Below are 24505 nucleotides of genomic sequence, written 5' to 3' on the forward strand. Positions count from 1 at the left end.
TGTGAGAGGGGATTGCTTAAGGTGGGACAACTGAATAGGGAAATTGGTCAGATAGGGCTCCGAGAGGGGATCTGCTGGCAAGAAAGGTGTGAGATTGGCTAGGGAGGAAAACTCATGGGACTAGAGTAGTGACGGCAGCTGGCCTTGCTGAGTTTAAAGGGGGTCTGGACAGATTCCTGAAGGAAAAGTCCATTGATCGTTACTAAATTTGGGGTTTTTGCCAGGTTCTTGGGGCCTGGATTGGCCGCTGTCGGAGACAGAGTGCTGGGCTTGAAGGACCTTTGGTCTTTTCCCAGCGTGGCAGTGCTCACAGGACAAATCCCTCCTGTCAGTTCCCTTCTCCACCATTGCCAACTCCAGGCTCCGCTCATTCTGCCTTGCCTCACCCTTTGCCTGGAACAATCTTCCTCAACCCCTACGCCAAGCTCCCTCCCTACCCATTTTCAAATCTCTGCTTAAAACTCACCTCTTCAATGCCGCGTTCGGCACCTAACCTCTCATGAAATATAGTATCACCCACCAGACGGACTCTACACTTGTCTTTAGATTGTACACCTGTCTTTTTAGATTGTAAGCTCCTTGAGCAGGGACTGTCCTTCCATGTTAAATTGTACAGCGCTGCGTAACCCTAGTAGCGCTTTAGAAATGTTAAGTAGTAGTAGTAGTACTTATGTCAAGCAGGGATTGCCATAGGGGATAGGTGGCAGTTGGAATATATGTTTGAGAAAAGATAGAGGGGGTCTTTTACTAAAGATTAGTTTGAGTTATCTGCAGCAGGGCCCATAGGAATAAAATGGGTCCTGCTGCAGATTACTCGAGCTAATGTTTAGCAAAAGACCCCCCCTGGGTGTGTGTACATGTGGGTGAAAAAGTTGGAGGAGGAAATGTGGGTTTGGAAATCAGCATTGGGGATTTATGTGTGTGTGACAGAAAATGTGGCGTACAAATGTAACAAATAAAAAATAAATAAATGAAATGACTACGCGGAATTCTGTTTGTGAAGAGTGATGCAGCATGCGATTTGAATAGAGTAGTTAATCGTCGCTACTAAGTTGCTTTCAAAAAAACCTTCTCTTTCGACAATACCGATACTAGGAAGGCTGGAGAATGTCGTGATTTTTTTTTTGTTTCTTTAAACGATCGCTGGAAATGATATATTTAAAAAAACAAACCAACAATGGTTTACTTGTATCGCTGCCTTACTTCCCCCTTCTTTTGCTCTTTCACCAGCAGGAAGCTGATGACAGCTTTCCATGCAAAACTGCCTATGGTCCGTGCCAGGCAGAGCCCAGGACATCCCTGCAGCGTGCTATTTGGCACTGCAGGACTAGCTGCAGGCAGGCACGGGTCGGGAGACCACACAGGCAGAGGAAAGAGCGCGCCGCGCGCTGACAACCAGGCAGATGATGAAAAGCCTCGCGCTGTGAACAGCCGGCGCGAGCGCGTTCCTTCCAGCGTTTCTTCGTCTCGTGCGCTCTTCCTCGGGCCGTGCTGACGGCGGGGCGTTTTGTTGTGTCTACTTTCTTTTTTTTTTTTTTTTTTTAAACTCCCAGTGTGTGCTGCAAGCCACAAATTCTATGCAAAACCAGCTCCAAATGTCAGCAGTTGCAATGGTGTAAGTACTATCGAGACACTTGCCACTTTGTCTTGCAAAGTATTATTTTCTAATTTTCAGTTTGACACTCTTTTGTGGATCTAATGCTTCACAAACGGGATGCACTGGCTCTTTATAGAAAAGAAAATTCATACTTTCATGTTTTCTGGCGTCGTAATAGTGAAACGCTGCTGACCTGATGGGATGAAATGATATTGCACAGTACTTTATGATTAAAAAAAAAAAACACCACCCGAGGAAACAGCTTTAAGGCAGGCAAGATATGGTCATGAAAGAAATCCGAGCCCCTCCACACAAGCAGTTCTCCCCGACAGCGCCATCTGCTGGCTAATACAGAGCCCACCTATGTTGGATTTTGGAGGGAACCTTTCCTCCATGCTTCTCAGTTCTCAGCCATTAGTATTGTGATGCCTGGGACAAATGTGAAGAGAATGAAATGGAGAATTGGGGGATGGCCATGGCTCATAGGGTCATGTAGCCCAAGTATTAGTTGGCTTCTGGTTTGCTGGTAGTCCAGAAAGAAAAAGGATGAAACTAGCACACGAAAAAGCAAGGTAGTTTTTCATGCAGATTTGTCTGCTGACGGAATTTAAGATAAAGATTTATATGTCCCTACATTAAGGTTAACAGTTTGTAACGGTGGAGAAGAGAACCAACTGAAAGTAACAGGATAGATCATAAGGAATGCCAAGCCAAATGCAAAGCGGAGATAAGGAGGGCAAAAAAGGACTTTGAGAAGAAATTAGCGTTGGAAGCAAAAATACATAGTAAAAACTTTTTTAGATACATTAAAAGCAGGAAACCGGCCAAAGAGTCGGTTGGGCCGCTGGACGAAAATGGTGTTAAAGGGGCGATCAAGGAGGACAAAGCCGTAGCGGAGAAATTAAATGAATTCTTTGCTTCGGTCTTCACCGAGGAGGATTTGGGGGGGACACCGGTGCCGGAAAGAATATTTGAAGCGGGGGAGTCGGAGAAACTAAACAAATTCTCTGTAACCTTGGAGGATGTAATGGGTCAGTTCAGCAAGCTGAAGAGTAGTAAATCACCGGGACCTGATGGTATTCATCCCAGAGTATTAATAGAACTAAAAAATGAACTTGCGGAGCTACTGTTAGAAATATGCAATCTGTCCCTAAAATCGAGTGTAATACCGGAAGACTGGAGGGTAGCCAATGTTACTCCGATTTTTAAGAAAGGTTCCAGAGGAGATCCGGGAAATTATAGACCGGTGAGTCTGACGTCGGTGCCGGGCAAGATGGTGGAGGCTATTATTAAGAATAAAATTGCAGAGCATATACAAAAACATGGACTGATGAGACAAAGTCAGCACGGATTTAGTGAAGGGAAGTCTTGCCTCACCAATCTAATGCATTTTTTTGAGGGGGTAAGCAAACATGTGGACAATGGGGAGCCGGTTGATATTGTATATCTGGATTTTCAGAAGGCGTTTGACAAAGTGCCGCACGAAAGACTCCTGAAGAAATTGCAGAGTCATGGAATCGGAGGTAGGGTATTATTATGGATTAAGAACTGGTTGAAAGATAGGAAGCAGAGAGTAGGATTGCGTGGCCAGTATTCTCAGTGGAGGAGGGTAGTTAGTGGGGTCCCGCAGGGGTCTGTGCTGGGTCCGTTGCTTTTTAATGTATTTATAAATGACCTAGAGATGGGAATAACTAGTGAGGTAATTAAATTCGCCGATGACACAAAATTATTCAGGGTCGTCAAGTCGCAGGAGGAATGTGAACGATTACAGGAGGACCTTGCGAGACTGGGAGAATGGGCGTGCAAGTGGCAGATGAAGTTCAATGTTGACAAGTGCAAAGTGATGCATGTGGGTAAGAGGAACCCGAATTATAGCTACGTCTTGCAAGGTTCCGCGTTAGGAGTTACGGATCAAGAAAGGGATCTGGGTGTCGTCGTCGATGATACGCTGAAACCTTCTGCTCAGTGTGCTGCTGCGGCTAGGAAAGCGAATAGAATGTTGGGTGTTATTAGGAAGGGTATGGAGTCCAGGTGTGCGGATGTTATAATGCCGTTGTATCGCTCCATGGTGCGACCGCACCTGGAGTATTGTGTTCAGTACTGGTCTCCGTATCTCAAAAAAGATATAGTAGAATTGGAAAAGGTACAGCAAAGGGCGACGAAAATGATAGTGGGGATGGGACGACTTTCCTATGAAGAGAGGCTGAGAAGGCTAGGGCTTTTCAGCTTGGAGAAGAGACGGCTGAGGGGAGATATGATAGAAGTGTATAAAATAATGAGTGGAATGGATCGGGTGGATGTGAAGCGACTGTTCACGCTATCCAAAAATACTAGGACTAGAGGGCATGAGTTGAAGCTACAGTGTGGTAAATTTAAAACGAATCGGAGAAAATTTTTCTTCACCCAACGTGTAATTAGACTCTGGAATTCATTGCCGGAGAACGTGGTACGGGCGGTTAGCTTGACGGAGTTTAAAAAGGGGTTAGATAGATTCCTAAAGGACAAGTCCATAGACCGCTATTAAATGGACTGGAAAAATTCCTCATTTTTAGGTATAACTTGTCTGGAATGTTTTTACGTTTGGGGAGCGTGCCAGGTGCCCTTGACCTGGATTGGCCACTGTCGGTGACAGGATGCTGGGCTAGATGGACCTTTGGTCTTTCCCAGTATGGCACTACTTATGTACTTATGTACTTATGTTTGGGGGCAGTTTCTCCAAATGAGTTAGTTTTGCGCATATCATGACAGGAATGAACCTTGCTACTAAGCCAGGGCATTTGGAGTATATCAGTATCTCAAATTTTCTGCTAATGCTTGCCGTAGTATTTGCATTGTGCCAAAGAGAGGGCCTTTTTACAAAGGTGCGTAGGCGCCTATGCACATCCAACGCACGTCAAATTGGAACTACTGCAAATCTACCGTGTGCCCGGGTGGTAATTCCATTTTTGGTACATGCCCAAAACACACAATAGAAAATATTTTATGTTTTCTACTGCAGGGCCCTTATCCGGCAGTAATCGGCAGTTGGTGTGTGCTTACAGCCCGGTTAGCGCATGAGATCTTACCGCTAAGTCAGTGGGTGGTGTTGAAGTCTCAGGCCGAAAATGGACATGCGCTGGTTTTCATTTTGCCGCAAGTCCATTTTATGGCACATTATAAAATCCCCCCCCTTTTCCAGGCAAGCTCAGGAAATGGATCAGTGTGCATTCAAAACACGCACCTACACCAGTGCAGCCCGCTTTTGGGCGTGCCTTAGTAAAAGAGCCCCACAGTTTCTTATCCATGTGCACTTGAAGTTCTTTTTGATCAAGCTTGTGGCACCCAAAACAATGGGAGATATTTCTGTATATTTCTATGTGTGCTTTTTATGTGGCATTTTTAAAATTATTACTTATTTTCTACCATGTGTGATTAATATGATGCATTTATGTTTCTGGTCAGTGGGATTATATAAACTATGTGCAACTTTCTTTAAATTAGTCACCTTATTTTCTAACTCCTCTTACTCTCTTATCTATCTGTATGTTCCATCTTTGCTTATACCCTACACTGTCAATTAAAATGTTGTTACGTATTGTGTTGACATTGTAAGTAGTGTACTATGCCATACTTTGTATTGTTATTTCAATATTTTTGCTGCTGTAATTGGCTATTGCTTATGTTTGAGTTATACTTACTGTACACCATCTTGAGTGAATTCTTTAAAAAAAGTGGTAAACAAATCCATATATATATATATATATATATATATTTATTATGCTGTATTTGATTATTTTATTTTTATTTGCTTGTATTAATATTTATTTATTTTTCTTTTGTACATCTCTCAGATGTGGTTCATAAATGTTAAACTATAATACTCGTGAGTATTCACTTGTAGCACATGCCTTTTTTCAAATTGTGTGTGTGTGTGTGTGGGGGGGGGGGGGTGGTTTATCTCTCTATATAAAAGGCAACACCAACGTTCTATGAAGCCTCCAGCCGGAAGTGTGAAGGGGGCGAGATATCCAGTTTCCCTATGAGTGTCTGCCCCGCCCTCTCTGTAACACAGTCAGTGAAGGAAAACAGCAGAGCACGAAATCAAATCGCTGGCTCTGTAATAGTGAAGGACTCAGAGGGGGGAGGGGAGAGAGGCCAGAGGGCAGGGACACACACACTCCCACATGCACACAGAAGAAAACATTGCTAGCCCCCGTTTCATTTGCATCAGAAACGGGGCTTTCTTACTAGTACAACCATAAAAGCAAGATATTTAATAGAAAATAGAATAGCTAAGATTTATCCACATTCTTAAAAAGGAGGGGGAGTTGGCTATAAAGCTACCTTTCTCTTCCATCCATTATCAGCATCTTCAGGGGTCCCTTTACTAAGCTGCAGTAAAAGGGGGCCAGTGCTAGCGTTGGTGCATGTTTTTTACATACACTGAGGTTTCCTTTTTCTGCTGCGGGTAAAAGGCTGTCTTTTTTTTTTTTTTTTCTGTAAAAGAAATGGCCATGCGGTATGTGAACCAGTTGCCATGCGGCCATGTCAGGGGGAGCACTTACTGCCACCCATTGAGGTGGTGGTAGGGGCTCCTGTGCTAACCCGATGGTAACCGGGCAGTGAATGAATTTGAAAATGGCCACCTGCAATGGACGGAAAACTGTAAGCTCCGACCGTCTGTGTGTGTAAATTGCCACTTAAGCGTGGTTGGGCTCACTTTCGCTAAATCGTAGCTGCTCCTGGTCCAGACCACTGAGGGAAGCCCAATCAGTTGCTGTCTGGCAAGCCCAGACCACTCGTTGCCGTCGCGATCGAGGCTTAACCGCTGGTCATTCGCGGCCTGCCTCGTCCGTTGCCATCAAGCTCTGCCTTCTCCGCCGCCATTCAGCTACAGACCGCCGCCGGCTTCCACCACCAATCAGCTGTTCATTGCCGTCGAAATCTCGGAGCTGCGCTGTGTTGTTGTTCCTGTTCCTGCGCTGGAGGAGTGGACCTATCTGGCTGCGACTTGGGAGGAGCATCGTTTGCCCTGCTCCAAATAGTCTCTCCTCCTTTGCCTTGCTCCTTTGCCCTGGTCTTCGTTTCCCCTCCTGCTGCTGTCATCCGTGGTCTCACTCACTCAGCACTCATCCAGAAGAGCTAAGCAGCTTGGTGCAAAATATGAAGCTTCTGCTACAGTGACTCTGTATTGATTGTCATCAGTGCTCTCTTGTTCCAGGTGTTGCTCTACATCAGCCGGTTCACTGACTAGTTCCAGCACTTCACCTTTGCAGCCACCTGCTGCCAGCTCTTAAGCTGCTTCACTTTGGATTCTGCATTGGTTCAGTAGTGCAGTCCCTGCCATGCCCACCTCCAAGTGTCTCTCCATTCTCTATTTCATCACTCTCATCTGTGCCTCCCTCACTTCACTCATATCTGACTGCAGTAACATTCCTGAGCTGGTCACTGCTCGGACAGCTACTAGACTTTCAAATCATCGCTCAACAGATACTCGTTCTGGCCACCATTCCAACACTTTCCATTGGCTTGTCACGCACCACAGTTGCTCCCCCAGGGAAAATTACCTTAAGTAACTCTCCTGCTCGGACAGTCATCCGGATCCGTACCTATCCGTCAAAGTGGGCTACATCAATGCAAGGTCAGTGGTTAACAAGCCAGAAACAATCTTGGACTGGCTCACCCAGGATAATCTCAATCTTCTCTTCATCACTGAAACGTGGATACGTGACTCTAAGGACCCTATTCTCCTTGACCTCTGCCCCCCTGGCTTCAAAATCGTACACTGGACTAGGCCAGGGAAAAGAGGTGGGGGCCTTGCCGTGATTTATCACTCGAGCCTCCGAGTTGACTCCCTAGATGAATCCATATCGCCCCGTCTGGAAATCGCTTCCATCAAGGTCCACCGCAGATCTCTTCAAGATTGTCTATGCTGTATTCTGTTCTACAGACCACCAAACAATTGGATTGCCAGTCAGGCTGAGTTCATGGACTTTATCTCTGCTTCCTGCACCAATTATTCTTGGTGACTTGAACCTACATTTAGAAAATCGGCACTCTCCCAACGCTAGTCAATGCCTGAGTTTCCTTAACCTCCTGGATCTTCATTATCCTGATCTGCGTCCGACACACTTCAAAGGTCACACCATTGATCTATTTGCTTTCAAGTTCCTTAATGACTCTGTCCTCTGTGTAGCAAATTCTGCTTGGTTTGCCGTCCCTTGGACAGATCACTACCAACTAAGGTTTGCCATCCGCTGGCAGAAGACCAGCCATCCACTCCCTGAGGAGCCCACTACTTACTGTGCAAGAGGGGAAGTTGATCTGAAATCGTTTTGGAAACAAATTTATGGGTGCAACTGGCAAGCAAATGCAGACTCCTTTGATTACCTCACTCGTTGGGAGAGCAGGTGTCAAGGCATCTTAGATGGTCTTGCCCCTTTTCTACTTAAATCCTCCTTTCACCGCAGATATAAAACTTGGTTTACTCATGAACTTAAAGTGCTGAAGCAACAAACTAGAAGGCTGGAGAGAGCTTGGTTTAAGTCCAAAAGTGACAGCGCCCTATCAGCTTGGAAGCATTCTCGTTGCAATCAAACAAGCCAAGAGAGCTTTCTTCCATAAAAGAATTCAAGCGGTTATGTTGGATGCACAGAAGCTATACTGTCAGCTGAATTCTCTTCTAGACACCATTCCTGTTACCTCACCAAGTGATGATATGCCTTCAGCGTCCCAGTTGGCCAACTATTTCAGGGAAAAAATCCTTCTACTTTGGAACTCGCTCCACTAGTGTTGATGACTTCCTTATTGGCCTTACGCCCCCTCTAGCCCCTTGCCCAGCTGACCGTTATTGGTCCTCCTTTGAGCAGGTCACTACTGTGCAGGTCTCCTTGGCCCTTCGTAAGTTTTCTCGGACGCACTGCAAGCTGGATATCTGCCCTAACTACCTGCTGCCATTGGCACCAGAGTGTTTTGTTGCTGACTTTACATCCTACCTAAACTACATGCTTCAGCGTGGGCGCTTCCCCGCAGCTCACGGTCACATTCTCCTAACACCAATCCCAAAAGACCCGAAGTGTGAGCCTAGTATTATTTCTAACTACCACCTTGTTGCTACTATCCCATTGCTTGTCAGGACTATGGAAAGCATGGTAAATTCCCAGCTCACTGATTATTTAGACAAATTTTCAATTCTTCATGCCTCTCAATCTGGATTCCGATCTCACCACAGTACCAAGACAGTGCTAGTTACTCTTCTGTCCAACTTTCGGAAGGAACTGTCTTTTGGAAAAAACATCTTACTTCTCCAATTTGATTTGTCAAGTGCGTTCGACATGGTTGACCACAATCTCCTCCTTACGCTGCTAAATGAATTTGGTGTTGGAGGCACTGTCTTGGAATGGTTTCGGGAATTTCTATCTTGCCAATCCTATCGGGTCAAAGTCCAGTCCACTATACCTCCATCTTGGAGGTCTCAATGTGGAGTTCCTCAAGGCTCCCCCCTTTTGCCTACCCTCTTTAACATCATGATGACTCCACTGGCAACATCCCTTTTCAATCATGGCCTGAATCCCTACATCTATGCTGATGATATGACTATCTACATCCCTTTCCAAACTTCCTTAGCTGAAATCTCAGCAGACATTCAGAACAGTCTCGCCATTATGGTCAATTGGGCTAGCACATTTAAGTTTAAGCTAAATAAGGAAAAAACACATTGCCTCATTCTCTCCTCCCCATTCAAACAGTCTATCCCGGGCACGATTGCTACGCTGGACTTCTCCATCCCTATCGCAGCAAGTCTGAAGCTACTCGGGGCCATTCTGGATTCTCACTTGACTCTTGACCTTCAAGTATCGTCAGTTACGAAGCGCATGTTCCTTTCCATGAGGTCTGTTAAGCGTATCAAGCAGTTCCTACCGTTTGACCTCTTCAGGACTTTAATCCACTCACTCGTCTTGAGCCATTTCGACTACTGCAATGGAATTTACACCGGCTGCAAAGAACATACCCTTAAGAAACTCCAGACTGCGCAGAACACGGCGGCGAGGCTTCTATTTGGCAAATCTCAGTTTGAAGCAGCAAAACCCCTTCATGAAAGGCTCTACTGACTCCTGATTAAGGAACGTATTGAATTTAATCTCTGTGCTCTTACACACAAGATTGTATACGGAGACGGTTCAGCTTATATGTACAGCCTGATTGACCTTCCTCCTAGAAATTCCGAGAAGTCATCCCGCACCTATCTCAATCTTCACTTTCCAAACTGCAGAAACTTAAGATACAAGCTACTCTTTGCCTCCTCTTTTTGCTTTATGAGTCCCCGTTACTGGAACGCATTACCATTAACATTAAGAGAGATAGCCGATCACGGTCTGTTCAAGAAATCCCTGAAGACCCTCTGTTGTTTGACCTCCTGCAATCCCTCATCCCTTTTCCTATTGTTTCCCACCCTCCCCCTCTACTACTTTCTTCTCTGTTGTCCTAGAATTACTATGTTATTCTTTTCCTTGAATGTTGTAAGCCACATGGAGCCTGCCTCAGTGGGATTATGTGGGATATAAGTGTTCACAATAAATAAACACATACATAGAAGGATGACAAAAATTATAAAGGGGATGGAACAACTTCCTTATGAAGAAAGATTAAAGTGGCTAGGGCTCTTCAGCTTGGAGAAAAGATGGCTGAGGGGAGATATAATAGAGGTGTATCAAATAATGAGTGGAGTGGAATGGGTAGACATGAATCCCTTCCTTACTCTTTCCAAAAAGACTAGGACTAGGGGGCATGCAATAAAGTTACAAATTAGTAAATTTAAAACCAATCAAGAGAAAATATTCCTTCACTCAACATATGATTAAACTCTGGAATTCGTTGCCAGAGAATGTCGTAAAAGCAGGTAGCGTAGTGGGGTTTAAAAAAGGTTTGGATAGCTTTCTAAAAGAAAAGTCCATAAGCCATTATTAAGATAGACTTGGGGAAAATCCACTGCTTATTTCTGGATAAACAGCATAAAATGTATTTTACTGTGTTGGGATCTTGCCAGATACTTGTAACCTGGATTGGCCACTGTTGGAAACAGGATACTGGGCTTGAAGGACCTTGGGTCTGTCCCAGTATGGCAATTCTTATGGCTGTAAAATGTCCAAATGTTAGGCACACCCCAATTCCGCCTTCAAAACACCCCTGTTATGCCTCCTTGTGATTTGGATGCACTGCAGGCAAATTGCATAGATAAATGTCTGCAAAATATGTTTCGAAAATACCAGTTTAGACATTTTGAGAAGAAAAATGTCCACTTTTTGGATATTTTTCTCTTTTGAAAATGAGCCCATAGGCTATTCAATGACTGTCTGCAAAGGAGATGCCTGTGATACAAGTATAGGTTTAGTTTGCTTGATTTCTTGGGGGGGAGGAAGGGAGGAGCAAAGAGTAGGGAAGTCATATTAGCAGTGAGAAGAGGGGGACCAATTCAGGATTAGCTCCTGCAACATTTGGAGAGCTGCTGTCCCCTTCCCCTTCCCCTTCCCCACCCCCCACCCCAAAAATGATATTTATTTAGGTTTGTGAATGTCTGCTAAGGATATCCACCAGAACACGAGCCCTTTACATCTGACTTTAATTTAGGAAGCCCTCATGTCCAGTTTTCCTACATGCTTGTGTTATTTTCTTCTGTATTCTTTCTCACATGTTTGTTGAATATGTTATCAAGACAGTAGGAAGCAAATCTTGTAGTGCTTCTTTTTGACTAGTCCTTAGCTGTCCCCCCATTATTTATTCTGATGCTTTCTTTTTGAGGATTTTAAAGTGTTTTCTAGTGATTTATCCAAGGTCAATTAAAATATTTCCCTTAACCCCCTCAAAGACTTTTACTTTTTTCCACTTTTTCATTTTTAGAACATTAATTTTCCTGATCTGCTTTGCATTGTTTTCTGGGCCTTCCCTAGAGGCCAACTGAATTTTTGTTTTAGATTTGCACCGAAACTAGCCCGAAATCTAGGTTCGGGTTTCGTTCAAAACTCTCCACTCTCCCATAATCTCTCTTCGCCCCCATCGATCCTGCCTGACCACCCATAGGCCCTCCCCGGCCCTACCTTAAGAAGCCGTGGTGGTCTAGTGGCTTCTTCAGGGGCAGAAACGAACCCCACTCATTCCTGCACTGTGCCCCTACTCAGTAGAAATGGCTGCTGAGAGTTCTTATAGTAACTTCACAAGACTGCCGCAAGAGGTCCTGGAAGCCATTTTGAGATTGGAGACAGGAGACTCTCTCCTGCTCGTGCAGGTTCCAGTCTCAAAATGGTTGCTGGGACCTCCCACAGCAGCCTCATAAGACTGCCACTGGAAGTCCTGGAGCCATTTTGACTAGAACTGGCCATGCACAGGAGTGCCCACTACCCAGCAATGATAAGGTAGGCCCAGGATGGGGCTGTCACTGGGGAGCTGGGCTTGGGAGGAGGTCTGCCCCGAGGGAGAGGGTGGGCTCAGGAGGGGGCTTTTTTAGTTGGTTGAGGGTTGTTGGGGTCAGTTTTGTTTTAGGTTTCGGTTTCTGCTGAAACTGTGCAGCCAATGTCAGTCACAGATTCAGATTTGGTCAGGCTCAAATGTGCCCAGGATACTGCAGTATCCCTAATCCTCATGCATCTTTACAGTTTGCCCTGGAGAATCTCATTATGGAGAAGGAGAACGAGGCATGGTTGGGAACTGGAAGAAAAACTGAGATGTGCAGTTGCATTAATAGTCTGTCCCTAACGCAGTGGCGTAGCCAAGGGTGGGCCACTTTGAGCTCAGGCCCACCCAGTAGCAGCACACCTATGATGTGGCTGGCAGAGATCCCCAAGCCCCATCAGCCGAAAACTCCCAACAACTGTTCCTCCTGCATACGTTGTAAATAGCAGATCTTTGCCTGCAGCGAGCAGCGACTGTTACATACTGCTCGCATCGGCCCCACAGCCTTCCCTCTGATGTATTCCCGCCTATGCGGAAACAGGAAGTTGTATCGGAGGGAAAGCTGTTGGGCCAACATGAGCAGTGTGTATTTGTTGCTGCTCGCTGAAAGTGAAAATCTGCTATTTAAAAGGTATACGGAGGGAGGGGGGGATGTTTGAGAGACCATATGGCATGCAGGCGAGAGAGGGAGAGACCAAATCATTTGTGGGACAAGGTGGAGTTGTTCTGCCCACCTATCTTGGGCCCAGGCCCACCCAAAATTGGGTGTCTGGCTACGCCCCTGCCCTAACGATGAAAAAAGTCTTCAGATTCAGAGAAATACGGGCATTAAATAATTGGCTGTAGTAATGTTCGAGAAACACTACCCACGTCACTCAGATTTAAGCAAAAGTTATTTTGTAGCTCTGCTGCTTTAATGAATCTTTCAGCAACATTTTTGAACAGTTCATAGGGGGAAATTATCAGTGTAGGTTACCATTAAGACGTGTTATTTTACCACTAACTCATGCTGTTTTAGCACAGGTCCCATTTTATGCAATGAGACGTTAACCCAGGTTAATAGTAAAATAACCCATCATCTCTCCTCAATGTCTTTTGATATCAAATAAACTAAAAAAATTCAGTAGTAGTCAGGTCCCTTGCTCAGTGAATGCCAAATTACTATGTGTAATCTAGGAGGGAAAACATTTCTCCTGCTATTAAAAACAAAACAAAACAGTAGTTCAGCTTTCTGTGCTAACCAGTAAATATATTTCTTGTTGTAGCAACAGGATGTGCATTCTGAATTTCTAAATGAGCAACCAAATTAAAATCAAGTTGGTTAAAACTTCCTTCCTGGTAAAACAGCACTTCCTCTACATCTGGATGTGAAGGAGAGCAAGAAAGCAGAACAGTGAGGGGGTGAGACAGATCACTGAGTACTCCTGAATTTAAAGCAGAGACCCGAGTCCTGAGCAAATGAGTCTTCGGCACCCCAACGTTTCCTGTTCCAACAGGTAGCCTTGCACTGTATTCCTAAAACAAGGACTGCTTCCCTGCATAGCTTCATTCTGAAAACTTTAGCAGAGCGGTAAGGAAATCCAGCAGGCATTGGGGGTTTTTTTCTGGATTTTTTTTTTTTTTTTTGTTCAGTACTACCTTGTTTTTGAATGTTTACAAAAAGAGAGGAAGCGAGCTTTTTCGGAAGTGGATTGAGGTAGGTGGTGCAAAAGTTGAAAATGTTCTGTGAACGAAAGCTTGAAACAGAGAACATTGTTGTTGAGAGAAGATTGATGAAAAGGATATGCATGCTGGAGTGAACCCTCTCATCCTTGTATTGCAGCCCTGTTTCCCCCGAGCAGTGCATTATAAGAAACTAGAAACATGTACAACTTCTGCTTACATAGAATGTAGATGTAAGACCAGCCAGATTCTCTCTGTTTGGTGTTCTGCTTTTTATCTAGGAAAGTAAAAATTAATTTAGACACAAATAGCAAATGCCAAAGGGGTCGATCAACTCTCACCATTTTTTTTTTTTAATTTAGCTCATGCCTTTTCAGTAGTAGCTTAAAGTGAGTTGCATTCAGGCACAGTAGGCATCTTCTTGACCCTGGAGGGTTCACAGTCTGTACCTGAGGAAATGGAAAGTTAAATGACTTGCAGAAGGTCACAACAAGCACATCAGTGAAACTTGAACCCTGGCACTTAGCCTGCTGCCCTAACCATTACGTTACCTCAGTGCTTCTTAATCCTCTCCTGGAGGCATACCTATCAGGTTTTCATAATATGCACAGTGAGCATGCATGATATAAATTTGCATATAATGGAGGCCTCATTTATTCAGATCTCTCTTATACATATTCATTGTTGTTGTAATCTTGAAAACCTGACTGACTAGGTGTGCCTCCAAGAGAGGGGTGAGAAGCACTGGGGCCCAGATGATCAAAAGCAAACACGGGCGCTAGAGGTCATTAGTGCCAGACTAGCCCCCACGTTTGCCTATGTCCCAGGATCAGAGCTGGCGAGTGCATGTAACAATGCGCTCGCCAGCTCTGAACGCTACTAGCCTGCAATGCATCTAAACAGGGACATTAGTATTCCTCCTCAGTGCTCAGCAGGCAGCACACCAAGCAAGTGCTCTGCTACTGCTGTAAACCCTACGCTGGCATTAGGGTTTACAGAGCATTGGGGAGGAATGGGGAGCCCTCTCCAGCATGCATCTGCTTGTTAGCAGGACCCCAACCCCCCTGTCAGAAGGCTTCTAGCGTCCCTCCCCCCAACTGGTGGTCTAGAGGCCCTGAAACCCCCCTCTTCGTACCTTTAGCTGACAGAGGAAGGAGTAGCACTCCCTCCTTCTTCTAGCGCTGTCTTCAAAATGGTGGCGCCCTGCCCAGTGCATCCTGGGATGTGCTGGGCAGGGCTTCACTACCATACCATACCTGTCAAACAACTTCTGCGGGAGGATTGTGCCTTGGGCGCATGCCCAGGCACAGTCCTCCCACAGAAGTATCCCTATGATCTGAACTAAATAGTGTGCTTAAATATGTAAGTTATTAGCTCTGATCATGGGGCACTATCGCCCCACGCTGTTTGGAACAGTGTGGGGCTTCTGATCATTGGGTTGTGGATTACTTTTCCAAGGGGGCAAATGTATCCAAAAATTGAATTTACCTGAATATCCATTGCTGTAAAAGGAGATACCCTTCTATGACCTCCACCCTCAAATGGCTGTTAGTCCGTCTGGATATGGGGCATTTTGTTCATCCTACTGATTGAGCAATAGTAAGTCAGGTTGGAGCCCCTTTTTCTCACATGGCTCCGATTCATTTGTATGGGAGGAAAAATGTATTTCGTTTTATTTTTCTTCCCATGGAAAACCATGAAAGCCAGTCTAGGCCACACTGTTTTGTTTTCTTCATTTCACTGGAATGGAATTACAAAAAAAAAAAAGGGCCTAGGAAAACTTGGCCAAAAAAAAAGGAGTTAATTTTGGAGCAGTTTCTCACCATTTGTGCTAATTTTGAGAGGACTAGGTAGAGGTCAAGGAGTAGCACTTGCCATCATTGAAGCACTTCATTTCCCATGTGTCACAGTTCACAGCAGTCTGTATCATTTTCATCTTAGTGAGAGGCTGATGTATTAAGGTACAACTGTATTACAAAAAGACTTTGCACATTGAAAAATGCAAAAAGACCAGCAAAACACTGGAAGTTTTGCACATTTTAGTGTACACCGTGTATTTTTTTTCTTGCAAAAAATGTCATAGATGAATAAAATAAAATTCAAATTCTTATATTCTGCATCAGCTTAAAATACTGAACTCAGGCAGATGAGACTAGCATTATATTAATTTTTTGCTCATAGTCCAGTGGTTACCAAACCTAGTCCTGGAGGCACCCCAGCCAGTTAGGGTTTCAGGATATCCACAATGAATATTAATGAGAGAGATTTGCATGCAATGGAGGCAATGCATGCAGATCTCTCTCATGAATATTCATTGTGGATATCCTGAAAACCTGACTGGCGGGGGTGCCTCCAGGACTAGGTTCAAGAAACACTGTTGTAGTCCATTATGTGTAAACATTTATTTAAATTATACATTAATAAGGTACTACGATACAAATTCATATAAAGCAGCTCATTCCTTATCATCTATAGCAGACCAGTCCAGACTAATGGGTTGTGTCCATCTACCAGTGGAAGGAGACAGAGAAAATAGTTCCAAGTAAACCGCCCCTTAAGGGTATCATGCAGCCTGGAATGTTCAGTATTTTCTCTGTCTTCTGGCGGATGGTGGACAGATCGTGCAGCTGCTCTGGATTGCTGACTGGTAGCTCCTGTCCCAGGTTCTTCTGGTGACAGTGGAGCCAGGGGTGTGCTGGTAGCCGTGTTGGGGCAAGTTTTAGATGATACTCAGTGGTCCTGAGTTCCTCATCTGCCAGCTAGGGTGATATTCAGTGACCCATGGTTCCCTCCCCTCCCCTACCTCCCCTGGCTGTCTTTCTAGCAGGGTGATGGTTGATTGTGGCATGGAGTACCTTGTCTCCCCTGTGGGGTTCTTCTCTTCTGTGGTGGTAGGTATATCTGAATTTCTGCCTCTAAGGTAAGCCTTTATTTATTCCTGTCGCTAGTGAAGAAGGTTGTTTATAAAAAAAAAAAGGAAACAACGTTTTTCCCCTCCTTTTCTGCCTCTGAGGTAAACCTTTTTTAATTCCTGTCACTAGTGAAGAAGGTTGTTAAAGAAAAAAAAAATAAACTTTGTTTTTCCTTCTTTCTCTTGCCTGTTACCTGATTTATTTTCCCGCCTTTGGCAATGTATTTTAGGGGGCCGCTTGCGAAGTTTCTTTGAATTTCGCTGGCCGGAGTCACTTGTTGTTTTTCTTTTAATAAGGAATTTTGGGTCCCTTTTACTATGTCACGGTGGGGCTACTGTGGCAATGGTGAGCGTCAAATCGGCCCTACTGTGCGGCTTTTCCTTTTTTTTTTTTTTAACCCTTTTACCAGGTGGTGGTAAAAGGGGGCCTCGGCATGTGGCAAACCCTTGCACCGACACCACCGCTTGGTAAAAGGGGCCCTTTACCTTTGACCTGTTTCCCCGAAAGTAAGACATCCTCCGAAAATAAGACCTAGTAGAGGTTTTCCTGAATTGGTAGATATAAGGCCTCCCCCGAAAGTAAGACCCAGCAAATATTTGTTTGAAAGCAGGGCCGCCGAGAGCCGGACAAGGCCGCCCCCCCCCCACCCGAGGTCGCCAGGCCCCCCCTCCACCCACCCTCCGTCGCTCCCGGAACTAACCTTAAACACCTCCTTTCACCTTCGCAGCAAGCAGCAGCAGGGCAGACCTCTCTTTCCTTCCGTGCCCCGCCCTCATGGACGTTAAGTCAGGCGAGGGCGGGAAACGGAAGGAAGGCATGGCCTGCCCTGCTGCTGCTTGCTGTGAAGGTGAAAGGAGGCATTTAAGGTTAGTTCCAGGAGCGACGGAGGGCGGGCGGGCCAACCCCGATCCAACCCCGATGTTTCCTCAAAAAATAAGACAGCCCCTGAAAATAAGACCTAGCGCATTTTGGGGGGCAAAAATTAATATAAGACAGTGTCTTATTTTCGGGGAAACACGGTAGTATTGTGATTGCATCTGGGTTTTAGAATGTTCTGGAACAGTCTCCTTTATATTTTACTCTATGATATTTTGATTGGGTTTGTTTATATGATGCATTTTATTGTTTCTGTTATTTATACTGATTCTTTTACTGTGTGTATATTTTTATTATTGTGTATGTAGATAACATCTTTTCAGTGGTAGATCAAGGCAAGTTACATTTCAGATACAGTGGGTATTTACTTTATGACTTTTACTGCATGTAGTACTTTACGCTGAACATTTTAAATTGGAAAAGTGGATGACAAAAGATTTGATTGGAGAATTTGGCTGCTAGTGTTGCTTTGAAGGAAAACACTACCCTCCCTTGCTTTGTCAATCAAAATTTGTAATTTGAATATTTATTGTCACGTACTTATTTAAAATAGGTTTTAAAAGTAGACTATGTACAAAGAGACCCTAAATGTACTTCCATAATATACACTTTCGAGTTATCCTCCGCAGCACCTGAGAAGAAATTTAACTCAGCAGATATGGGTAAAATAATTTTTTGTGCTTGAAATTATTCTTTTTTTCTAGTGTTAATATAATCATTTCATATAATTGTTAATCATCTGCATGGCACTGATATAATCATAACTTGAGTAACTTCAATAAAAGTGTTGCATTTTCAGTAGACTCTGGGGGCAAATTTGAAATGAAGGTGCTCATGTTTGTAAATATTTAGTGAGTTCATTTTTTAATGACCCTTTTGTCATTTGCTAGCTTTTTTCTGGCATGGAGCTGGAGAATTATGAACAGCCTGTTGTTTTGAGAGAGGAAAACAAACATAGGAGGAGAAGAATGAGGCCCCATTCAGCAGCCAGCAATCTGTCTTCCACGGAACTCATTTCCATAGAGTTTTTTCTGCCTACGGTTAGCAAGCTTACAAAAACACAAGACACTCTAGTACTGGAAATAGCTGGAAACTGTACTGTTGAACAGATGAAAGCCCAGGTTTGGATGCGTGCAATAGAGACAAACCTGAATTCGGATTTTTACCATAAGCTTACTCCTGACCACTTTCTCCTTCATTACCAGAAGAAAGGACAATGGTATGAAATTTACGACAAGCATCAGGTCATACAAACTTTGGACTGCATACTGTACTGGAAAGTTTTGCAGAAAAAAGTGGGCAAAATCCACATTGTTGAGAAGCAAAAAATGACAGAAGAGGTCTTAGAATTTCAGAAGCAGCTTAATTATTTGATTGGCTATGATGTTACAGATGTAAGCAATGTCCATGATGATGAGCTGGAATTTACTCGTCGACGATTAGTGACTCCTCGTGTGATTGAACTAGCCAGCAGAGACCCAAGATTGTATTCAATGGATCCATGGATTACATCCAAGCCACTTCCAGAATACATGTTTAAAAAGATAACTAGTAGTAATGTTTTTATAGTTATACATAGAGGGACAACTAGTCAGACGATCAAAGTATCAATTGATGATACACCAAACATGATCCTTCAGACCTTTTTTACAAAAATAGCAAAGAAAAAATCTTTGCTGGACATTCCTGAAGATCATAGTGAACTTGATTTTGTGCTCAGAGTTTGTGGCAGGGATGAATACATTATAGGAGACACCCCAATCAGAGACTTTCACTGGATAAGAGAATGCCATAAAAATGGGGAAGAAATCCATCTTGTCCTGGATACCCCACCTGATCCAGCTCTAGATGAGGTTCAGAAAGAAGAGTGGCCCCTGGTGGATGACTGTACAGGAGTTACTGGGCATCATGAGCAACTAACGATAGAAGGAAAAGATCATGAGAAGGTGTTCACGATATCTTTGTGGGATTGTAACAGAAAATTTAGAGTAAAGGTCATTGGCATTGATATCCCAGTGCTGCCAAGAAACACAGAACTCATGGTTTTTGTTGAGGCCAATATTCAGCATGGACAACAACTTCTTGCTCAAAGGAGGACTACGTGTAAGCCTTTTACTGAAGAGGTTCTGTGGAATACGTGGCTTGATTTTGATATTAAAATCAAAGACTTGCCCAAAGGAGCTCTGTTGAATCTTCAGATATATTGTGGGAAATCACCATCATTAACCACAAAGACAAATGTGCAACCTCATGATACTTTGTCGTCAGATTCTAAATGTAAAAACCAGCTTCTCTATTATGTAAATCTTCTATTAATAGATCATCGTTTCCTGCTGAGGCAAGGGGACTATGTGCTCCATATGTGGAAAATTCCAGGTAAAGGAGAAGAGCAAGGAAGTATTAATGCTGACAAGCTTACATCTGCAACTAATCCCGACAAAGAAACATCAATGGCTATCTCTATTGTTCTAGACAGATATTGCCACCCAATAGCTTTACCTAAGCACAGGACAGTATCTGATCTGGAAGGGGACAGGACAAGAACTGAAATGCCCAATCAGCTTCGCAAACAGCTTGAAGAAATCATAGCCACAGACCCGCTTAATCCACTAACACCAGAGGACAAAGAATTATTGTGGCATTTTAGATATGAAAGCATAAAGCACCCAAAGGCATATCCTAAGCTGCTTGCATCAGTGAAATGGGGACACCAGGAAACAGTGGCCAAAACGTACCAGTTACTGGCTAAAAAGGAAGCATGGGATCGTAGCTCACTGGATGTGGGATTAACTATGCAGCTACTAGACTGTAACTTTCCTGATGAAAATGTGCGTGCCATGGCAGTTCAGAAACTGGAGAGTTTACAAGATGATGACGTTCTGCATTATCTCTTACAGCTTGTACAGGTAGGATGTATTTGCATTCACCACTCTATGATCCAGTCCCCTATTATATGCATTTGCATGAACATGAAAAGCTCATTCTCATGGTAAAATAAAGCCTTGTTTGAGTACTTTAGTATCAAATGTAATAACCCTACTAAAATAAGCATAGATTATTTTCCTTTGCATGCTTTTGTTTTTATTTTATTTGGGGGGCTTAGAATTTGTTTTTGTCTTAATATGTCTATCCTCTTTTTCTATGTGCTGATGTTAGGAAAAACAAACATTGGCCTTAGCCCCTTACCACAGTTTGTAAATTTTCTCAGATTTCAATTGTCTTAATTTGTGTTTATTGTTTTTTTTAGTTTGAATTAAGTTATGTGTTGCACTGTACTTTTTCCCCAGTGAGGGAATATCTCATGAACCTTCCTGTTTCTCAACACATACCGTATTTTTCGGACTATAAGACGCACTTTTTTCCCCAAAAATTTGGGAGGAAAATGGGGGTGCGTCTTATAGTCCGAAGGTAGATTTGGCTGGCTGGCTGGCTGGCAGGCCGCCCGCCCTCCGAGTTCGGGATCGGCCTCCCCCCGGCCCTGTCACCACTTCTCCCTACTCACGTCACGCGATCTTCCCTGGTGGTCTAGTGAAGTCTAGTGAAGTCTGCCCAGCGCGCTGCTCTCCATCCTCCTGTATGCAGCCTGACAGTCTAGGTGAGATTCAAAATGGCCGCTGAGACTTCAATTCTCAGCGGCCATTTTGAATCTCGCCGAGACCGTCAGGCAGCAATGCATACAGGAGGATGGAGAGCAGCGCGCTGGGCAGGAAAGAGGGGGCTCTTTCCTGCCCCGACGTCACTAGACCACCAGGGAAGATCGTGTGAGTAAGGGGAGAGGTGGTGACAGGGCTGGGGAGGGGGAGGAGGTAACCCTGAGGGCGATCCCGAACTTGGAGGGAGGGATTCGGACAAGACGCACTGGAGCACCTAGGTTTTAGAGGAGGGAAAAAGCAAATTTTTTTTTCCTATTTCTCTCCTCTAAAACCTAGGTGCGTCTTATGGTCCGGTGCGTCTTATAGTCCGAAAAATAGGGTATATAGCCAAGCAGAATGTAAAGATATGCCAAGATATTGAAACCCGCAATAGAAACTCCACCCCAGTCTTGGAATTTCCCTACTGGTAGGGTTGTGAACACTTTTTCTTTTTTTCCATTTTGGGTTTATTTTCTTATTTCACGTTGATTTTAGCACACACACTATTTGCAAGTAACATACTCTAAGGCAGGCCTCAACAAATTTTCATTAAGTCTAGGAGCCAGCCCCAAAACTTAGAGCCAGCAGCTGAGACCTCTCTCGCCTCTCCTTCACCCCTCCAACATTGTCTGCAGAGAAATGTATTTTTTCTTGGGGAGTTGGGGGTGGGGGAGAAGAAGGATGGGAATCCTCTGCCAGATCAGCAGTAGCTCTTTCAAAAACTGATTTACTAAGGCTGTTTCCTATTCTGTATCCCTGGGCACAGAAACTATTCAGTGGTAGAGCCAGCAGTGTCCCTTCCCATTACATACTGTCAGCTATGTGATAGCACTGCCTTGATAGGTGAAACAAAAACCCAACTGCCTCTTTGTTTCACATGTCACCCTGGCCTGGCTCCCCATCGATCTCTCTTTCTCTCTCTCTCTCTCATGCCCCCTCCAGCCTTCACCCAGTCTGTATCTCTTTTTTTTTTTTTTCTTTCGTAAGACTTTAAAGACATATGGATCCTTTTACAAAGGTGCGCTGAAAAATGTCTTGCGGTAGTGTAGGCGCGGGTTTTGGGCGCGCTCCAATCCACGTTTTTAACACGCCTGTAAAAAAAGGCCTCTTTTTTTTTTTTTTTTTTTGCTGAAAAACAACGTATGGCAAAATCAAAATTGCCGCTCGTCAATTTTGGGTCTGAGACCTTACCGCCAGCCATTGACCTAGCTGTAAAGAATCTGGGCGGTAATCATCTATGCTTGTCAAATGCCATTTGCCGCGTCCGTTACACACACATGAAAATAAAAAATATTTTCAGACGCGCGTATCAGCCGTACACCAAAAATGAGCCATGCGGTAGTCGAGCGGTAACTGCATTTTGGTGCACATTGGGTGCATAGATGCTTACGCGGCTTAGTAAAAGGGCCCCTTATTTATTTTCCTCATTCTAATTATTGATCCTATTTTTAGATTGTCATTGTAATTTTTTATATTTCTTTACTTATTTTTTTGTAATTCCTAACGATTGTATCAGTAACTATTTAGATCTGTATCCCACCTTGAATCCTAGAAGAGAGAGTTGGTGGACTATAAGCCCCTTGTAGCATAGCATAGCCTTCACGCAGTCACCCTCATGCCCTCCCCAGCCTTAACTGAGTATCTCACTCATGTTCCCCCTCCAGCCATCCCCTGGTTAGTCTCTGTTGTGCTCCCCGGCCAGCCTTCACCCAGGCAATCCCTCTCATGCTCCCCGTCCAGCCTTCACCCAGTCAGTCTCTCATGTCCCCCCTCCAGCCCTCATCGAGTCTGTCTCTCTCGTACCCCCTCTCCAACTTTCAGCCAGTCTATCATGCCCCCCCATCCTTCACCCACCAGTCTCTCGTGCCTCCCCTCCAGTCTTAATCCAGTCTCTCTCTTGTGCCCCCCGCCAGCCTTCAGCCAGTCACTCTCGCGACCCCCTTCCCCCCTCTCATAGTCACTAGATTTACCTCCCTATTCACAGCACTGCTTCAGAAACGGCTTTCCTGGCTCTGCACAGCGATTGGGCTGTCCACATACTTGAACGCGTGGGACTTCCCAAATTTTCTGCACAGCACGGCTCAAGTATTTGGAGAGCCTGATCACTGTGTAAAGCCAGGAAAGTAGTTTCAGAGACAGCACTTTCAAATAGGGTAAAAAAACCTTTCGGGGTTATGAAATCCCAGGTGCCAGGGTGCAGTTCTAGGCACCATGGTGACCTGGCACCCAGGATTTGTTGAGTACTGCTGAAAGCAATCCTTTTACTAAGATGCACTAACAGATTTAGGGGAGAATCTATATACGGTGCCTAAAATATCAGCGCTGAAATCAGTGCCGACTAAGCATATTCTAGAAGCGGTGCCTACATTTAGGCATCGATTATAGAATACGTTTAGTTGATATTTCAACACCTAAATCTACATGCATCCATTTACACCAACGAAAATGTGGTGTAAATCCCAGCACATAGATTTAGGCGCACTGGGCCATATTCTATAACTAGGCGCGTAAATGTCAACGCCCATGAAATGCCCATTTCCCCGCCCATAACCATGCCCCTTTTTGCCTGCGCATGTTAGAAGTTTGGCACACTTCGATGCAGAATACACTTAGCGAGTTGTGTGCCTAAATTCTAATCCGTGCCAATTAGTTCTCATTATTGCTTGTTCAGAGCAGTTGTCAGCGCTCATTAGCTTGTTAAAGGGTCCTTTTACTAAGCCGTGGTAAAAAGTGGCCTGCGGTAGTGGAGGCGCGGGTTATGGGCACGCGCAGAATTATTTTTCAGTGCGCCTGTAAAAAAAGGCCTCTTTTTTTTTTTTTTTCCACGAAAATAGATGTGCGGCAAAATCAAAATTGCCGCACGTCCATTTTGGGTCTTAGACCTTACCGCCAGCCATAGACCTAGTGGTAAAGAATTTGAGTGGTAATGACCTACACGTGTGAGATGCCCGGACGCGTGCCAGAAAATAAAAAATATTTTTCAAACGTGCGCAGTGGATGTGCGCCAAAAATGAAATTATCACAAGAGCACGCGGTAGTCAGGCGGTAAGTCCATTTTGGTGCGTGTTGGGCACGCGCAGATGCTTACGTGGCATAGTAAAAGGGCCCTAAGCTTATTAAGCTACACGTATTGTTATAGAATCTGCGCTGATTTCGGTGCCAATTTCTAGGCGCGCTATATAGAAACTGGGGGTTAGCGTGCATTACTGATTATCACACACTAATGGCTCCTTTTATGAAGCAGTGCCACCAGTTATCGTGCGCTGAATGCAAAGAAGCCCATTCAATTCCCATGGGCCTTTTCATACTAATTGGTAGCGCTGCTTTATAAAAGGAGCCCTAAATTTTAAGAAGTCCATTTTGTAGCTATGGGATCCTTAGCATTTAGTGCGTGCTAAATC

At 44.3% G+C, this 24505-nt stretch overlaps 1 protein-coding gene across 4 annotated transcripts in view; it reads left to right on the forward strand.

The window, feature by feature from the left end:
- Positions 1 to 1296: 1296 nt before the first annotated feature.
- PIK3CG (phosphatidylinositol-4,5-bisphosphate 3-kinase catalytic subunit gamma) overlaps positions 1297 to 24505 on the forward strand; it is a 57405-nt gene continuing 34196 nt past the window's right edge. The window contains exons 1-2 of one of the 4 annotated variants that reach the window (XM_030216796.1): positions 1297 to 1615; positions 18363 to 20378. In XM_030216796.1, the coding sequence (XP_030072656.1) occupies positions 18375 to 20378 (2004 nt within the window). In that variant the 5' untranslated portion in view covers positions 1297 to 1615; positions 18363 to 18374. The other 3 variants (XM_030216797.1, XM_030216798.1, XM_030216799.1) reach the window with 3 other exon arrangements.

This window comes from Microcaecilia unicolor, chromosome 10 (genome assembly GCF_901765095.1).
Source record: "Microcaecilia unicolor chromosome 10, aMicUni1.1, whole genome shotgun sequence".
Classification (NCBI taxonomy): domain Eukaryota; kingdom Metazoa; phylum Chordata; class Amphibia; order Gymnophiona; family Siphonopidae; genus Microcaecilia; species Microcaecilia unicolor.